Source organism: Falco rusticolus, chromosome 12 (genome assembly GCF_015220075.1).
Source record: "Falco rusticolus isolate bFalRus1 chromosome 12, bFalRus1.pri, whole genome shotgun sequence".
In the NCBI taxonomy this organism is placed as follows: Eukaryota; Metazoa; Chordata; class Aves; order Falconiformes; family Falconidae; genus Falco; species Falco rusticolus.
In genome coordinates this window covers 4,215,328-4,232,854 of record NC_051198.1, presented here as the reverse complement: position 1 = coordinate 4,232,854, position 17,527 = coordinate 4,215,328, and the positions used below count along the sequence as shown (strand labels likewise).

The 17,527-nt window shown below is 41.1% G+C and overlaps 1 protein-coding gene across 1 annotated transcript; it reads right to left on the bottom strand.

Annotated features, from left to right (window-relative positions):
* Window positions 1–1,863: 1,863 nt before the first annotated feature.
* PAPOLG (poly(A) polymerase gamma) lies at window positions 1,864–15,362 on the bottom strand. Its single transcript, XM_037405840.1, has 22 exons — window positions 15,343–15,362; window positions 13,201–13,359; window positions 13,032–13,098; window positions 12,297–12,381; window positions 12,104–12,213; window positions 11,577–11,630; window positions 10,387–10,498; window positions 9,676–9,765; window positions 8,915–9,053; window positions 8,698–8,770; window positions 8,496–8,616; window positions 8,096–8,180; window positions 7,644–7,697; window positions 6,753–6,872; window positions 6,321–6,430; window positions 5,949–6,070; window positions 5,693–5,862; window positions 4,695–4,801; window positions 4,384–4,622; window positions 3,421–3,489; window positions 2,764–2,820; window positions 1,864–1,962 (listed from the first exon to the last, which is right to left on the bottom strand). Exons 1-22 carry the CDS (start codon window positions 15,360–15,362, stop codon window positions 1,864–1,866), a joined length of 2,262 nt encoding a protein of 753 aa, XP_037261737.1.
* Window positions 15,363–17,527: the final 2,165 nt, after the last annotated feature.

Genomic DNA, 17,527 nt, shown 5'->3' with positions numbered 1-17,527 from the left:
TCATGACGGATTTTTATTTACACAGGTGCTGAAGTTGTATGTATACTGTAACTAGTATACAGACTTGACAATATTTGAGTACCATGGTTACCTCAGTTTTGTGACCATTAAAACCATTTTATAAACTCAAGTTGCAGTCTTGCTAAAAGCTACGTAAGTAACATGAGTGGTTTCTTAATTTTAACCAGTGGCTAAACTTAAGCCTTGCAGTCTTAAGTTTTAGGAGGGAAGAGAGAAGAACATGACCTTTCAAACCCACTGAGGCCAATGTTCTAAGCTATAAACTGCACTGGAAGCAAGCTGGAAGCCAGAGGTCATAAGGAAAAAACCAAAGTCTGTTGCGATACAGTCATACCTTCACCACAAGTTTGGAATACGTGCAGTAGGGGCAGTGCTAGAGAACAAAGCCCTTACAAGAGACATGCCTCTTCTTACTCCTTCGGTTATTGTCACTAGGGATTTGTGTGGATGCTTAAGATGATTAGAGCTCAGAATTGCTGTTTAAGCCAAATAACTCCTTTTAAAAGAATTCAGGGGTACCTGTTATCCACAAAGAGCTGGGGCTTCAGCTGTCAACACAGTTAGCAAACCACACTATTCAGAGGGTGTTAATTCAAAACGTGGAAATACCAGAAGCAGGAAAGCAGTGTCCCCAGTCCCCTCAAGTTTACTCTAGCTTGACATTACAGTTTTGAAGAGCATATTTTTTGTGGCAGTGCCCCACATTTTGTTTTGTTTGTTGCGTTTCTTTAAGCAGATCCCATCTGAGTTAAAAAAAGGAGAGACTGAAGGTTTTAAATTTCTCTTTGGAAGATAGTATTTTATAGCACATACAAAAATACTCTGGAAAAAATACAACTTCATTTACAAAATTACCAAGTGATAAGGAAATTACAATAGTGAGATAGCATAACATTTGTTTCATATGATCAGAATCTCTCCCAACCCCTAAAAAAACCCAAACACATTTAGCTGGGTAAGCAGTGTTATCAGTTTACAGGACTGGTCTTAAGACCTACAAGTTTACATGTAGCCATTTAGAACAGCTTTCAGGGTTTATCTGAGGCCACTTTCTGCACGCTGGTTGCTTTCAGGACCGCAGCTTGCAGATGGGTAGCAGTGTCACAACAGCCTCAGCTGTTGCAATGTTTAAGTGCATCTTCAGCTATGTCTTCCAAGTTTAGCTTTTTTACTACCCAGTGACAACAGAAAACCCTCAAGTCTCATGCTGGATCAATCTTAAGACAAAAAAATCATCACATAACATGGCATGGGACATGTCTATCATCTCCACGTCTTGGTAGCATCCTCTGCTGCATTTCCTTCAATATTTACATTATTTATGGGCCTCCATGGGAAGCAACACTTGTGCAGTGCATGACTGTGCTAGACAGTGGAAATCCACTCACTGAGGAAGCTGAGCACCATTGTGGTAGATACACAGGATTGCACGCACCGAACGGGAAAATAATTTAAGATAAGAACAATATATGCACATGAACAAGGAAGCCACAAATTAATACAAACACATTCATATACACTTGAAACCAGACTGTGGTTGCAGTGACTGGTTAACCCTGTTTACATACATTCTGAATCCAGGTCACAGGACAGGTTGATTTTGTAGCTTTTTCAAAAGCTGTTAAAGTTAAGACTTTAAAAAAAGATTAGTAAGGATAAGTTACAAGACAATGCAAAGAGTAGTTCAAAATATATAACAATGCTGTAAAATAAGACCATGATTTTTGACTGGCCAACTGCAGTACGGCAACAGTAACCTTCCATACTTTGTTGGTAACTACAGTACACATTGATAATCTGGAACACTATAAACAAGTTATTCTTTACCTGAAGAAATACCAACTATCTACTAAGAGTAAATTTGATGGCTTTTCTAGCAACATTAACACTATTTTCTGGAACAGGAGATGAGGAATCTGGTAGTTCGTTACTGGAAAGCCTCTACAACACAAAAAGATGTCACAGGGGAAAAAAAAGTTTTAAATTCATTAATTCAGAAGTAGCAGCAGATAAAGAATGTTACATTCAACTAGGAAAGGTTTTATGTACCAAAACAGTATGGCCCAAACCCAAACATTTACAGATAAATATTTGTTTCACCACACCACTTGTTTAGTTACCACCAGTTTACAGAGCAATAGCATTTTCCCCTCTGCACACTTCTTTCCTGGCATCAACGGAGACAATTATATTCTTGAGTGGGGCAAGTAAGTTGCATGTTGCTCAACAGCATAGGAGTGGAAGCTACCATTGTTCTCAGATCCATGGATCAGGAAAAGAGAGTACCTCTGCTGTCCAGATTACTTCCAGTCTTAAAACCCTCCTTTTCACAACATTTTACATGACGAAGAGCTAAAGCCACTTATACACTTCAAAGCTTCCAAGTAACATCACAGAAATCAGCATACAAGTATTTAAGTGCTCAGATTGCCTCATGAAAGATCTGCAAGGAGTACAGATTTTTTGCTTCAGAAAAAAAGCTGAATCAGGAGACAAACTGTGTCAGTGTTTGAGTACATGGGTTTTCAAGTCTAATAACTTGGAAACTTTGGCTTCACTTCTGTGAGTAAACCTGGAAGGTCATTTTTCACCTATTCAGTTTGGTGAAGGCATGACAGGCAGAAACTTACCAACTACTTCAAACCACCAAGTTTACACATTAGTAGTATACACATCTATATACATGAAATGAAAATTCTAGTTTTGTTTTACCTATGAACACAAACGGACAATAAATAATACCTGTGATCTTGTGCCGTTGACAAATTGAACCTGCGTGGCTTTTCCTCCAAGGCCACCCTAAAAAAAAACCATAAGGGATTTGTGAGGCAGTACTGTCAAGTTCACAACTTGAGAAACAGCAAGGTCTGGCAGCTAGGATACTTAAAAACTAAATACATACATGCATTGACAACCTCTACTTTTTTTTTTTTTTAAGCCCTATAAGCACACACACAGTGTTTCAGGTATCTCTCTCAACTTTCACTTTACCAACAAGACCATATGTTGATTTGAGGGTGTGCCCTCAAAAGTTTATGCTTCAGTGTTAAGCTACACTAATATAAAGCTCTTTATCCTCCCTTTGAGAGGCCAAATGCTTTAGTCTTTGTAGTAGTTTTAGTTCACATCAGTAAATCAAGCGGTCTAAAAAAATAAAATCAAATCTAATTTCAAGCATAACAAGAAGCTAGATACTACCAAATCATGTATAGTAACATTTAAAAGATAAGTCATACAGGTGTAATACTTGGGAAATAAAGACTGAAGTAAGTTAAACTAAAAAGCATATTTCAATTTACATCAATAAATGTGTACAGTATTATATGAGGTAGCCTAGACACTAGAACAGCCCATTCAGCTTTTCAGTTAGCCCACTGAGTAATACCACTTCAAAATTACATTTTCCATAGATCTTCTGACATCTTGTGGTTTGCCAGCATCTTTGAACACAGAGTCCCGTCTGGTTAACTGGAAGAACAGAATACAGAGACTCAAAATAATTGCTATACTGAAGTTACCTTCATATTTGGGTACAGCTTACAGTCAACACATTAAACATATTAGTGGCCATCCTTAACACAACATTTAGACAAGACTACCATTACGACACAGGAACCTCAAGCCTCTCAAAAAGTCTTACTACCCAAACCTTGAAATCTGTACTTGAAATATTCAATACTAAGGTAAGAGTTCCACAAGTTGATTCTTTACAAGTGTCAAAATTGAGGTTTTTCTAGTTATTCTTTGCCTCTGCCTCAAATCAGAGGTCAAGCCACTAGAACAGCTATTTAAGAAGATGTATATATAGCAATAAAACAAATCAAACATTAATCTGAAGCTTCCACAGAAACAAGATTTAACAGACAGCTCCACACTGTCTTTTCAGCAATGGACAACCTATTGAGTAGGCTGCTGATTTCTAAAGCAGCAAAACTTTCAATAGGCATTCAAAAATCATCTGCCAGAACAAGATTAGCTCATGCTTTTGTATTTTTATCCTCTTCATTTTGAGATAAGTTTTTTTTTAATTTTATGAAATGCTTCCAAATAAGTCAGTTCATTCCATAATTGGTCACTGCAGTAATATGTAAACACAGTAGTATCTACAGACCCTGCCACTGGACCAGAAACAGTGTAGTCACTAATACCAGATTTTAGAAAAAAAATTTGTTTAATAGCTGTACATTATACTCAAGGCAATTCCTCATACCTATATCCTGGTAAAACCATCATTATGCTTAAATTTAGATTCCTGAATCTGTTGGGGATGCATATATGCATTTCTTCTCAGTTATTTCATTCATTCTACATCAATAATTAATACTACTTGAAACCCTCCCTGGCCTAGACCCCCTTCATTACCTTGTCTCCACTTATTGCTTTTTTTGGGTATTCTTGTGATACAGGTGAATAATATCCCTTAGAGTTCTGTGAATAAGGCCATTTAGGCACAGCATTATTAGGCTCCGCAATTGGAGTCCTGCTGAATTCATGCTGTCCTTTGACAAAACATGCTCCAAGTTGAGAAGTTTTGTTAGGTCCTGGAGTGGTGAAACCGGCTGGAGGTCCTGATGCTCTCACTGCAACTGTAGCCTCCATTTCTGTGGGAGACAGTGAGCTTTTAGTTTGGCCATGAGATTAGACTGCATTCCACTCACTATTTCAATACATACGTGAATCAACAACAGGAGCGGAGGGTCCCTTAGGCACTGATGGCATAAATACACAAGGCATCTTCTCTTGATCACCAGTACCGTTACATCTCAGATACATAGAATTTCTGTAAAAGTCAGACGCTAGAGTCATAAAATGCTAGTTTGCCAAATTCTATACATTTCATTGCCAGAAAGTACAGGCAAGACAAACATCTACCTTCTAAGCTCATTGCCACAAGTCTACTAAACAACAAACTCACAGGCAATCTAGCACAGTATTTTCATTTTGCTGAACATCAGACCACAAATACATACTTAAGAGACTCGCTAAAGAAAACACTATGTACCAGTATTGTTTTCCAGCTTAGTACATTCATTAAAAGCAGCACAGAGTGCTAGATTTATCTGTTCTATCCGTACCAGCACTTTTTTTTATGCTACTCCTACAGCATCCAAAAGCCTGAACACAGCAGGCATTACACATTTGGCAATATTGGGCTATTACTCTCAAGATTACATATTCCTCCTGTGCTGAAGTAGCTTCTGGACAAGCAGACTTCCCCAGAAGTGAAAAACTTTTCCCACCCAAGATCTCATACCCCTCCACTAAGTCAGCAGCAGCTCCAGTGTTTCTGTGATCAAGATTGTGTGTTAGAACTTAATCCTGCTTGGCATCAACCATACTTTTGTTAGAAAGAATGGTTACCTACACATAAAATACTCCGGCTTCAAGTTACACACTAACCTAAGGGGATTTATATTTAAGACCAAATAATTTCTCTGATATCAAATTATTCTTCATTCCTATGTGTTAATGTATGTTTGATTTTGTCAAAGATTTCTTTAACCTGTCTCCCGCCCATGTGCCCAAAGGAGATGCCAGCTTTGCTCCTGAAGCCATTAGAGCCCTCCACACGCTTACAATCCACAGATTCCAACAAGAAATCCTAGACTTCATTGACATTGTGAGTCAGTTAAAAGCAGCAGCTTCACAGTTCTAAGGTTATGGTGCTAACCTTTGTATCTCTGCTGGAGAGGTGTCCCATGTAGATATTTTATTGAATGAAGAGGAGTATTTTGGTGTCCTGGAGTCCATGTTTCTGGAACTGTCCAAATAGCTTCCATCTGAAGGATTCGTTTTGTACTGAAGCCCATACATATTTTGATTGTAAATTGTCATACTTTGCTGTAATCACAGTTAAAATAATAAAGTCTTTAAGTAATTGTTAAAGCAAAGAAAATATTGCTAGAAGAGCCAAATTTGTATCATACCTTCTTTTTTTTCTGTAAGGCCTCTTCAGGCAGAAAATAGTGGAGATGCTTTTTCTTCACATAAGTTGCCTCAATCTTCATATCTTCCTTCAGCACATTGAGGTTGCTAGCGTGCCTGTAAACTAACATGGAATTGTGTTGTAGCTTAGCGGGGACATTTGCATTAGGTATTCATCAAAGTTACTTAGGGTTTCTTTAGAAAGTCTGTTTCATTGTGTCAAAATAGTATGCTTTTAAAGCTGATCTTCTATATGTTGCTTTCTATAGAAATACCTAATAGCTAATACCAGAAGTATAACTCACTTCATGAAACAACTTCCACTAGAATAAAAAAAAGAAACCTTACCAGACCAGAACAAAATATAAGCTTACCTGTATTTGTGAATGACTGTATGACATAAGTTAAATCAATATTAACAACTTCTGAATTGTCCGCTTTCTTAAATACGATTCCAATGAACCACATTGACACGTATCTGTTCCTGAAAAAAGAGATTCACAAATTATCATTGATGCACAGATGGCAGTTATTTGGATGCTAGGAGCTACTCTCAACAAGGGAATAAGCAAAACAGTTTGCAACTACACAGCAGTTAAAGAGTAGAGTCAGCCCAAACTGAAGTTCTCAGAGTACTTTTCTGAAGTTCTCCCTTCTCTGAAAAGATTTCACAGGCTCAGAACCTTATGTGTTAAAGCACATGCCTACAAAATTGAACATCTCTCACAGATGAGCTGAGGTGAATGCATATAAAGAAGTTACAAAACATTGGCCAAACTGTATTTCAGAGAAGTAATGAAACTCACTGTTTATAGGGTTCTTGCTTGCCAGGGAAAGACTGTGGCTTTACATGTGCAATGGTTATAAATTCATTCCTCTCCAAGCTTCCAACCAGCAGACGAATTTTAGATTCGACAAGGCCAGCCCTAGTAAGAACAAGAGTATTTTACTCATTTTTGACTGTAACCAGCGCAGTAGTTATATGCTAACCAATACTGGCTAACCAATCAATCAGTGGTAAGTTTCATTCAGCTGAGAAGATATCGCATTTTTATACCACGCTCACTGTAGTTTGAGATGTTTCTGCATGACATTTGAGCTTTAAATTTTCCAAAGACAGAGGCAAATAATTTTAACTTGTACTCTTAACAGTTCAGATACAACACTTCAGCCTATAAGCTATGATGAAAATATCAACAAGAAGCAGATCCCAGCACCTCTGGCTGCATTTTGAAGTGCAGCAAAACTCCTTTTTACCCCAAAGATCAAGAAGAGCAGTTTCTAGAAGGCTCCATTATGCATCTGATTACATCAAGTAATTCCCATTTGCTTCAGCCTCTGCAACAAGGAACATCATCTTAACTGAAGCAGTGTGGGGGAAGCAGTGTCCTTGGACTCATTGCATCTGCTTCTCCAGATGACCCAGCACGTCTGACCTTCAGGCATATGCACACTAACCCTCTGTTCCTTCTCATCATGATTCAGATCTTTAGGTTAACTTCTTAAACAGCAAGATTTATGTTAAAAGCTTTCTTGTGAAGAGAAGGTAATTTTGCTGATGAACTGTCTGCTTCACTTAGTATTCCAAGCCTAGTTGCACAGTTTAATACTTCATTTGTTAATACAGTTAACAATAAACTGCAACATTGAGTTGTGTTTCACTTATGCACTGAATCCACATTTAAAGCAAGACTTACCACTTCAAGCTATGCTCTTCCGTAAAGGCACTAGCAGTCAGCACAATATAATGTCTAGAAGAAAAGGAAAATGAATATACTAGCTCAGGACTTTATATTCCTTCAAGTGAAACCAAAACTGCCTTAAGTGTATAGGATATGAATTCCAGACATAGCAGATTGTATCCTTTATTCAGCACCAGTATTAACTGAAGAAAACCCAATTACATCCTTTAAAATTGTGTTCTGCTGCATTCTAAGTATCATAGTTGATTTTTTCTAATAAACAGTGTCAGTGGCATAACACATACAGTTTTTTTATCTTCCCTATACCTATCTTTACTAAAATTCATGACTACCTCTGGTTTCTGAAAAACAAGCATTAATACCATCTTCTGTTTAGACTGCAAGTTAAAACTCACTGTGCTAATAATTAAGCGATGTCAAGTTCAGACAATAGGTTTCATACATACTTGTATTTCTGAAAGAAGTTTAGTGGTTCAAAGAGCTTTGACCAGTCCGCTTTTCCTTGGAGAATCTCATTTGTAACTGCAAGACCTAGAATTAAGGTTGAAAACCATATTACCATTTAGTTCTTAAGACTAGCAGAGCACAATATAAACTTCACAAGATAAGGGTTTTGAACAGTAATTGCCAGATCAGAAAGCAGAAATTCCCTTGACACAATGCAGGTCTACTACAACAGTTCATTGTAAAACCGGTCCCTTACTGCCTGCAACAGGCGTACTTCCCAGAGACCTAGCCTACCTAACAGGGCAGAACACCTGACAGAATATAACAAATTCAGACAATGTGATTTCATAGCAAGAATTGTACTTTTTATTCAGTTAATAAGCATGAAGAGAACTTTACCATGTTTGAGCTCCTCTATCATTACCGCTCGTGTTGACACAGACACATTGTATGTAGAGTTCTGTTGTGGGTAGGCAGGTGTGATGATAGGCATTACGTGATGACGGTCCAAGGGGTTCACCTAGGATATTAAAAAATTTTGCTTAGTATCAGTTCAAGTTAGGAGAAAGTTTAAAGGTTTCCAAATTCAATGTCTACATACCCTAGGGTCCCATACTGGTAAATTAAGGTTGCTCTCTTCAGGTTGTTTCAGCATTACAGGATTTGGCCATTCCCTACAAAGAAAAGCCAGTAAGTAACTGTCCATTTAAAATGTTGCCATGTAATTCAGGGTAGGACTGTCAATGTAAATCTTACAGAAAGAATGACCTCTAAAGTGTTAATGCTTTATGCTAATTATAACAAACAATATCTCTTACCATTTTGAAAAAACCAAGAAGAACTTGTTAAGAAGTGTAGAAGGCAAAGCATTCGGGTAGAGTTGACATGTTCTTGCTACTAGCATTGCCCAGGAAACTCCACCAAGAAATCCCAGAACGTTGGAGTAAATGCCGCGCTCTAGAAGGGATGGATACATTGCAGTTAGCCTGTGGTCTTTCAATACCTAAGTATATTCCTTCAAATTTACCAACTTCACTATCTATAGCATATTTAATGCACTTCAGACTCAAAGTCCATTATTTTTGCAGTGCAACAAGGCCAAAATGGCTGGTCCTTACAGGGATGAGGAAAAGAATCGTTACCGCACCACTTCCTAAAATACTGTTACTCTGACATTTACCACACTGCCATAGCTCCTCCTTTACTCCAATTTCACTTAAGAAAATTTCTGTCATTCTTCTAGCGCCTGCTCTAGCCACACGTGCAAATGGTATTTTCTTATTACTTACATATTGAGTTTTATACTTGGCATTTTTATCATTTGTAATCGCATTCCTGATAAGCATCGCAGCACCTTGTCCTGTAGGCACTCCCCTCTTCTCCCTCCTCTACATCCATTTACACAAAGTGCCACACAATCTGCCACATAGACAGACCTTGCATCTAACCCAAAATGCAGTTTTTAGTTTAAAAACTATCATTTAATCAGCTATCCAAAGCTGAAGCACTTTTAATGGTCTTTTTTCAAGATGATGCGCCTCTGAAAAGTTTAAAGATTGGGAATAAATACATTACTCACGTTTGGCCCACAGTTTGATTGCACGGAGTGTGAGCCGGAAGTTATCTTTATTTGGCACTAGATTTAGTATTTCATCAGTAACCCTGCAACCTGTAAGAAAAGAGGTTGAGGTACAGAACTTCCTAATAACAGGTACAAGTCAGTTTGATACTACACTTGATCCATAGCTTACAGTTTATCATTCAAGTCTATGATAACAAGTTTGGATTACTTGCTTTATATTACCTTAAAAATTATAGATTACACCTAACATTCAGTATCACTTCAGGTAACTGGTGCCCTCAACAGCTTTTTCATAGTTTAGACCACAGTCAACAATTTTTAATAAGGCCTTTTTACAGGATTCCAAAAGCTAGGGCTGTTTTGACAGCCAGGAACAATTAAACCAGTCAGTGTTAAACAGTGAGCAAGTTAGGCTTCAGGTATTTTAAATATCTTTTTTTATGAACTATCACACATTCTTCTCTATCAAACCCTCTGCGTATTCACCTGAAGCAGTGTCTGTGGCAAACTAAAACAATGCACACACCCTGATCAAACACGAAATAAAGGTCTATCTAAACACACAACTCCTTGAAACGTATAACAACTCACCACCTCTTCAGGTCTTCAGTATACATGAGATGAGTTTCTGCATCTTGTACAGAAACTCAGGCCTTCTACACAAATTCTAATAACACTTTATTTCTAAAGATTCGTAAATATGCCTACCATTTAAGCTCCGTATACATCTTATATCCAGGTTTCTCAGATGCGAGTCATCTCTGAGATCAAGATTGTCAGAAACAGTCTGCACTAACAGTCTCGCAAACACAAGGTCAATCTTAAAAGCAAAAAAAGTGCCAACCATCAGTAAACATGCCATACTGTTTGTGAACAGCACACTAGTGGGGAATAGTTAATACTCAAAAGAGTAGTTAATATTTAGATTTAGAATTACATGACTATAAATACACCTCCCAAGAGATTTATTTGTCAGAAAACTCAAGAAAATTGCTAGGAGTTCTGTATTTTATTTACAAAACCTTCATTGCATCACTCCTTTTTAAGCTAGGGAAAGGGGTTTTTTAAAGTTGAAAAGATTACTCTAAACTTAGAATTTCCATTAAAAGGGAACTTAGAATTAATCATGGCATTAAGATACAAGCTCATTCACCTCAGCTATACTTCAGCAAAGGAGAGAGCATTTTCTTTAAGCAGTAAGCCCTTTTGATCCTGAAGTACCTGGGTTTTAGTACAGTCTGAGGCAAGAAAATTATTCTGTAAATGTCTGTACCAGATAAAGGCCACAGAAAGGTCATTGTCTTCATGATAGTGATACCAGGCAGTAACTTGCTTAGGTACTACAGCACGCAGGTCTTTATTCACTGTATAAGATGTATTCAAGGTACAAGGACTCCCGCAGCTGACAACCGCAGGCAGGAATCATGAGTACTTTTGCTTTTCATTTTCCAGATCTTTGTCTCATGACCACTTCATTTTTCGTTTGCAGCAAAACATTTTGTCTGCTTGCATGGTTCATACATAGAACGCTAGCCTGTCCGAGCTAAGACGACTTAGCCAGGACACTGCCCTTAGTCCCACTCTGCACAATCCTTGTGAGATAAATGCTATTGAAGCAGGCCACCCTGGTCTACAGCACAGGTTTAGAAAAAATATGTTCCTGATGTTCCCATGCCTGCCAGGCTGCCCAGGGGCTCATCTCATCATAAGCTCCCATTTTATTCCAGAGCCTTCTGGGATAGGTTGTGGCCAGGCTGTTTAATTACAGTTTCCTGGATACACTGTCAGGTACCAATAACCTTGTAATATATCACAGTCACAGGTTCCTGGAAAAGTTATCCTATTCCAAAGCAAGAAAAAACAATTTCTTATTTAAAGAAAAAGAACAAAATTCTTACCTCAATACCATCAAACTCGAATTTGACAACAGGTACATAGGCGTCTTCAACTGCCTGTGAAGAAGACGATAAATGTAAGAAAACATCTTGTGCTACTTGACTGTGTTTTCTTAAACTATGATAAAATACAGAATGTATACTGCTGAATTACTCAGTATAAAGACTGAGGTGCTTCTGAACTAAAAAAAATAAATAATGTTAATAAGCTACAAGTGGTATAACACTAATACAGTACTAATACTAGTGTCAAAAAATTATTTAGCCAAGAGATACAGAGACTGATCATGTATTGTAATGAATAGTGTGCAATAAACCATCAGTATCAGTGGCTATAAGGTATTTACCTTAATAGTGAAGAAGAAAAGTAAGAGATACTATCTTACTCCTGGTTAACATCCAGAGAAACCTAAAAAATTCTGTCTACATTTGACAGTGTGCTCTAGTCTCCCATATTCTTAATTTCTGCTGAGCCTGAGATGCTATGACCTTATGGGTCAAGGAATGTTTCTATCAAGGAAAGAACTTACTCTTAGACATTTTATTTTCTCCTGACGTTTCAGTTTTTCCAAGAATGACTGAAAAAAATCCGATCTTTCCACATGTCTAGGAGCAATACAGACAGCATCTATGTCAGCACCTGCAAAGAGATTCCATTTCTACTGTTACTGTTGAAAGTCACTTTCAAACATTAAAACTATGACCACACAATAAAAGCTGTACCTTTAGTGTGTACTCCAAGTCTGTAGGAACCAAATGTAGCTATTTTGCCACTAGCATTTGCTGCTCCTGCTGAAGGGGGAAGATTCTGTGGGTAGAAGAGAGAGAGTTTACTTTAAAATACAAGATATACATTGACCTATGTGCAAGCTTAACTAGCATACAAGCTATTTAGAAGGACTACAACAGCCTCTGTGAACAATGTCTTCTCACTCCTGTACTAAGGGGTTAGTCTAATAGACTGATACTGTTTTTCTGAAGTGCTTGCAACTCAAAAAAAGATTAACGTAGCAGTTCTTTCATTAATTGACACAAATTAAGTCCTATTATTAGTCTTCCCTGCAGCAGATGGACATGAATTAACACAATCTAAGAGCTACACAAAAGGCAAGTCTAGTGTGTGTAATGATCTCAAGCTAGATTGAGTGTTGTAGACTGTCTGGGGCAAGATTAGTGCCCATTTACCATCAATCTCCCCTCACAACATGCTGTTTCAGCTTTGTTACCTGCTACAAGTCAACCTATAGAGCCACTTCACAAATTTGGTGCCCCAAAGACTTCAAGATCTTGATCTGAAGTATCTTTTATACCTTATTTCAATGGCAGTTACTACAGCTCTACTCAATACTTGAAAAGAAAGTTAAAGATGAACTTTAGCATAAATCCTACTAGTATGGCCTTTAAAAGAAATAAAGATGTTTCAGCTGTTTTGATAAGAACATACAAAAAAATTCTTACCTTTCTCTCACCAAGTTCTGAAATCCATTCTTTGACCAAGTTACTCAGTTTCCCAAGAACAACCCTCCTGCAAAAGAAAACTCCTGTTAAGTTTGCCTTAAAAAAAAAAAAAAAAAAGGCAAATCAAGACATTAACATATAACATAACATATAACAAGTTTTTTTATACCTGTGATTCAGTTCTTCCTCATCTTCAAATACCCCAAAATGTTTCATTGTTTCAACTAGCTTTTGAGTATGAATGCGGTCTATATCCTTAGGAAGAGCAAAGCTAGTCGGAGGTGTAATTCCGTAGTACTTTTGAGGCTGGTTCTGCTGTCTAGGAGTACTGCGGGAGAAAACAAAATACTGAAGACTTCACAAAACCAAAAAAAAATATTATTGGAAACCACCCTTCAGCTTAGAGGTTTCCAAATCAACTTCTGTTCTTTTACCCAGCGTTAACATAAGTCAGCAAAGCAAAAAATCCTGCTTATGATTTTTAGATAACTGGACCTAACTTTGAACTCACAACTACTTTTAAAAGAAAATAATTGTGGATATATGAAACGATCTAAGTTGTTACCATCTTAATACAACTTATCTGCATTGCTCTAGATAGGACTGATCACCAGGAGATTAAAGAGTTTGAAATCTACTCCAGGTGACACTACATACAGCTGAAGGTCTGGACACATTTCTGTTTCGTATCAGTTTTGATTTAAGGATATTCCCATCAGCTTCCTGCTAACATTAAACAAGACAATTTAACACTGGCTTATTTTAGTTAAATGTATTTGCTATCCTTCTACTGATTCTGGAAGGGCATTATAGTTGATTTGAAGCAGGGGTCCTCAAACTATGGCCCGTGGGCTGGATACGGCCCCCCATGGTCCTCAATCCAGCCCCTGGTATTTACAGACCCCCCCGCCCCCCCGGGGGTTGGGGGGGAACCAAGCAGCCGCAGATGGCTGCCTGGCACTTCATCCGCGCGCCAGCCCCCTGTGTAAAAAGTTTGAGGACCCCTAATTTAGAGGAAGGACAGACAACAAAGTTGTCTGTTAAACAGATTTGATGCAGTAAATTCAGTGTTACCTTGTTTTTATTTATGGAAGAGTATGAATGAAAACCTCAACCAATCTGCACCTAATGTTACTAAGAAAGCCTCATGCTCCTAACAGTATTCAATTTTTATAGTTCAGAGGCTTAGTTGTACCTCTGTTGTACATCTGTTTTATCTAAATCCAAGAGATGTATGTGGACTTGAGGATCTTAAAGGTTTTTTCCAACCTAAACTGTTCTATGATTTTATGTCAGCATATAAAGCAGCACAAGTTAAGCTCCGTTTGGAGTGGGTGCTCGGATCTGACTTAGCTAGCTCACTGCCCCGTTAGGTGGAGCGGGACACCAGGCACCCGAGTCTGGACACCCATGGGGTGGGGTGACTGCTCCTGGAACTCCAGTCACAGCAAGCCATAATTTCCACCTCCAACCCTCTGCTTGCCCTGCACTTTTACACTTACTTGCAATCAAAACCAGCAGAAGACTCACATGGCAGGATAACATTAAGTTAAAGGTGGTGTTAGTTGTTTTTGGGTTTGGTTTTTTGGTTTGTTTGGGTTTTTTTCTTACACCATAGAACCCTCGGTTTAGAAAGGGGAAAATTGAGAAAGAACCCTACATTGCATTAGCAGCTGAAACCGGGAAAGAGAAAGGAGTGGGACAGGAGCTAAGAATGGTACTTAATGGGTCAAGGGCCTCTACAGATACACTAGTATGAAAAGGGGGAGACACATTGAAAGACCTATACAACTCATTGTGCTTGTCAGAGTCCATATCCAGACCCTAAGGCTAAAGGGATTAATTATGCCATTATTCAAACTAGGTATTTTCCTGCTTCACATAGGGATGACTTCAAATATTAGCCGAGTTAGTCAAGGCATCCTTATAACTATTTGAAGTATCAGACCCTTTTTGGCTAGAATAGGATTAGGAAATGCTCAAAAACCAGCTTTAATACTTGATTAAAAAATAAAAAGACAGGCTATTACAGCTCCTTATTTCTAATTGTTGCCTTTACTCATCCACCGAGAGAAGATGGATTTCTCTCTCTCTCTCTCTTTCAGAGTAGCTTTATCCAGCTACAGACATAGCTTTTAGTCATCTAGTGGGTTCCCCCCCCCCACCTCCTCTCTATGAGCTTATTTTCCAAACTTTCTTCTATGTGTTTTCTAAAAAGCCGAGGGGTACCAGGACTGAGCCCTATCCACCAATCTGCCCAGGCAGAAGAGCTGTTCACTTGCAAGTGTAACTAGGCTCTGACCTAATTTACCTTTCCTTGTTTATAGGCATGTGTCTACCTCCTAAATCCAACTATTCACAATTAATATTTTCCTTCTTATGATATCATTTTCATAACAAATACAGAAATAAAGCTTAATTGCTGTGTGTTACATCTAAATTAAAACACCTACAGCAGCAAGTTCCTACATGCTTTATGTATTATGTGCATTGTACCACTTGTACTTCAAAACCTTTGCACAAAACAAGAATGGGTTTTAGACTATGCTGGTATTCAAGATCTTACCAGTTTACAGAAGGGCACCATCTGCCTTTCATTGCCCCATTCCTCCTATTGAAACTATAATTAGAGATTGACATAAAGGACAATATAAATTAGACATACTGGGTATTGTTAAGATCAAATTATTTTAGTCAATAGTAGACAATTTTCCGTTGCTTGCATGTACTACCAAAAGTTTGATCACAACTTAAAAGTTGACGAACATGGTGCTTGGAATGTTTTTTATTGAAAGACCAACTTACACCCAACAGAACTCATTCCGCTTTGGGAATTGAAGAAGATAATAGTAACATACTTTGCTCTTTCAAGCGTACCACACCGCCGGGCATATGTAGCGCAGGCGGGATCTTAAGACACAAAGTAACACAGCCGGCACACTAGCCGCTCATCCCTTAGCCTTGTGTTTACAGCAAACACCAATTTTAAAATCAAAAGTTTGTTGCGGTCCAACGCTCCGCCAACCCTTGCCGGGAGTTGCCCGGCGCAGCGCACAGCTCCACCGGCTGCCGCTGCCCTGCCAGCCCCACCAACGGTCGCCGGCGGACAGACCCGCAGCTGCCGCTGCTCAAACCGCCCCTGACTTCACACCAGAGGTTGTCCCACTTTTTGTCACTTATGCCTATAGAGCCTTACGAAGGCGCTGGCTGCTGCTCCTGCGCTGGCAGGGCAGGGGTGCTGCCCTCCGGGGCCAGGGACAACGGCCGCCACTTGGTCTTGACCCTGGCCCGACGGGGTCGCCTCGCTTGGGCCTGCTCCATCCCTCCCGCTGAGCGGGGAGATGGCTGGCAATCCGCTGCTGGACCACCGAAACCAACAGGACAAGTCCCGAAGCCGCCAAACCGGCAGCAGGAGCGCAGAGGCGCTACCCGCTCGGTAGGCGGCCCGCGTCTAACGGCCGGACCGGCCCGTCGCCGGTAGGGACGTCGCTATGACAACGGCCCGCAGCCATGGCAACCCAACGGCGTTCCAAATCGAACGCAGGGGTCCAATCACGGGAGCCCCCGTCCCGCGTCGAACGCGAGGCTCCGCCCACCAGAGCCCCAGTCCTGCGTCGAGGCTCCAGCCGCCGGAGCAGAGCTCCCGGGCCGCGCCCGCACACGTGCCACACCACACGGGGAATTCGAGGCGCATGATTTTTTTTTTTTTTAAAAAAAAGCCATCCCTGCCAGGGCGGAGGAGAGAGAAGGGGAGGCCAGGCTCACCCCAAACCCCCCCCAGCCTCCCACACCCCTCATGGGGCGAGACGCGGGGGAAGGATTGGGGCCGCCGCCTCACCCGCACATATCCTTCATGGCACACGCCGCACTGCCCCAGCCGCGGCGGCCATCTAACGGCCCTCGCCCTTTCTACACTGCGCGCCGCCACCGCCTCTTTCCCGACGCCCACCGCGGCGCACAGCCAACGGCGCAGGGGAGCCCGCCCGGCGGGCCGGGGCTCAGCCGGCAGATCCGCCTTCCCGCTCCCCCTGGCGGCTGTTGGCGCTGCGAGGCTGAGGCGGCACCGCACGCCGTGCTCCCCCGCCCCGGCCCCTCTCCTCAGGGACCGGCGGGCCCGCGGCCCCTCTCCTCAGGGACCGGCGGGCCCGCGGCCCCTCTCCTCAGGGACCGGCGGGCCCGCGGCCCCTCTCCTCAGGGACCGGCGGGCCCGCGGCCCCTCTCCTCAGGGACCGGCGGGCCCGCGGCCCCTCTCCTCAGGGACCGGCGGGCCCGCGGCCCCTCTCCTCAGGGACCGGCGGGCCCGCGGCCCCTCTCCTCAGGGACCGGCGGGCCCGCGGCCCCTCTCCTCAGGGACCGGCGGGCCCGCGGCCCCTCTCCTCAGGGACCGGCGGGCCCGCGGCCCCTCTCCTCAGGGACCGGCGGGCCCGCGGCCCCTCTCCTCAGGGACCGGCGGGCCCGCGGCCCCTCTCCTCAGGGACCGGCGGGCCCGCGGCCCC

Excerpts from the sequence above, each read along its gene's own strand:
- PAPOLG (XM_037405840.1), bottom strand. The coding sequence starts at position 15,362 with ATGCCTATAAACAAGGAAAG. Across the intron at positions 4,802-5,692 it reads TCTCCAGCAGAGATACAAAG|AAATTCTATGTATCTGAGAT; the intron begins GTTAGCACCATA and ends TGACTTTTACAG. Across the intron at positions 3,490-4,383 it reads AAGCAATAAGTGGAGACAAG|TTAACCAGACGGGACTCTGT; the intron begins GTAATGAAGGGG and ends CTGTTCTTCCAG.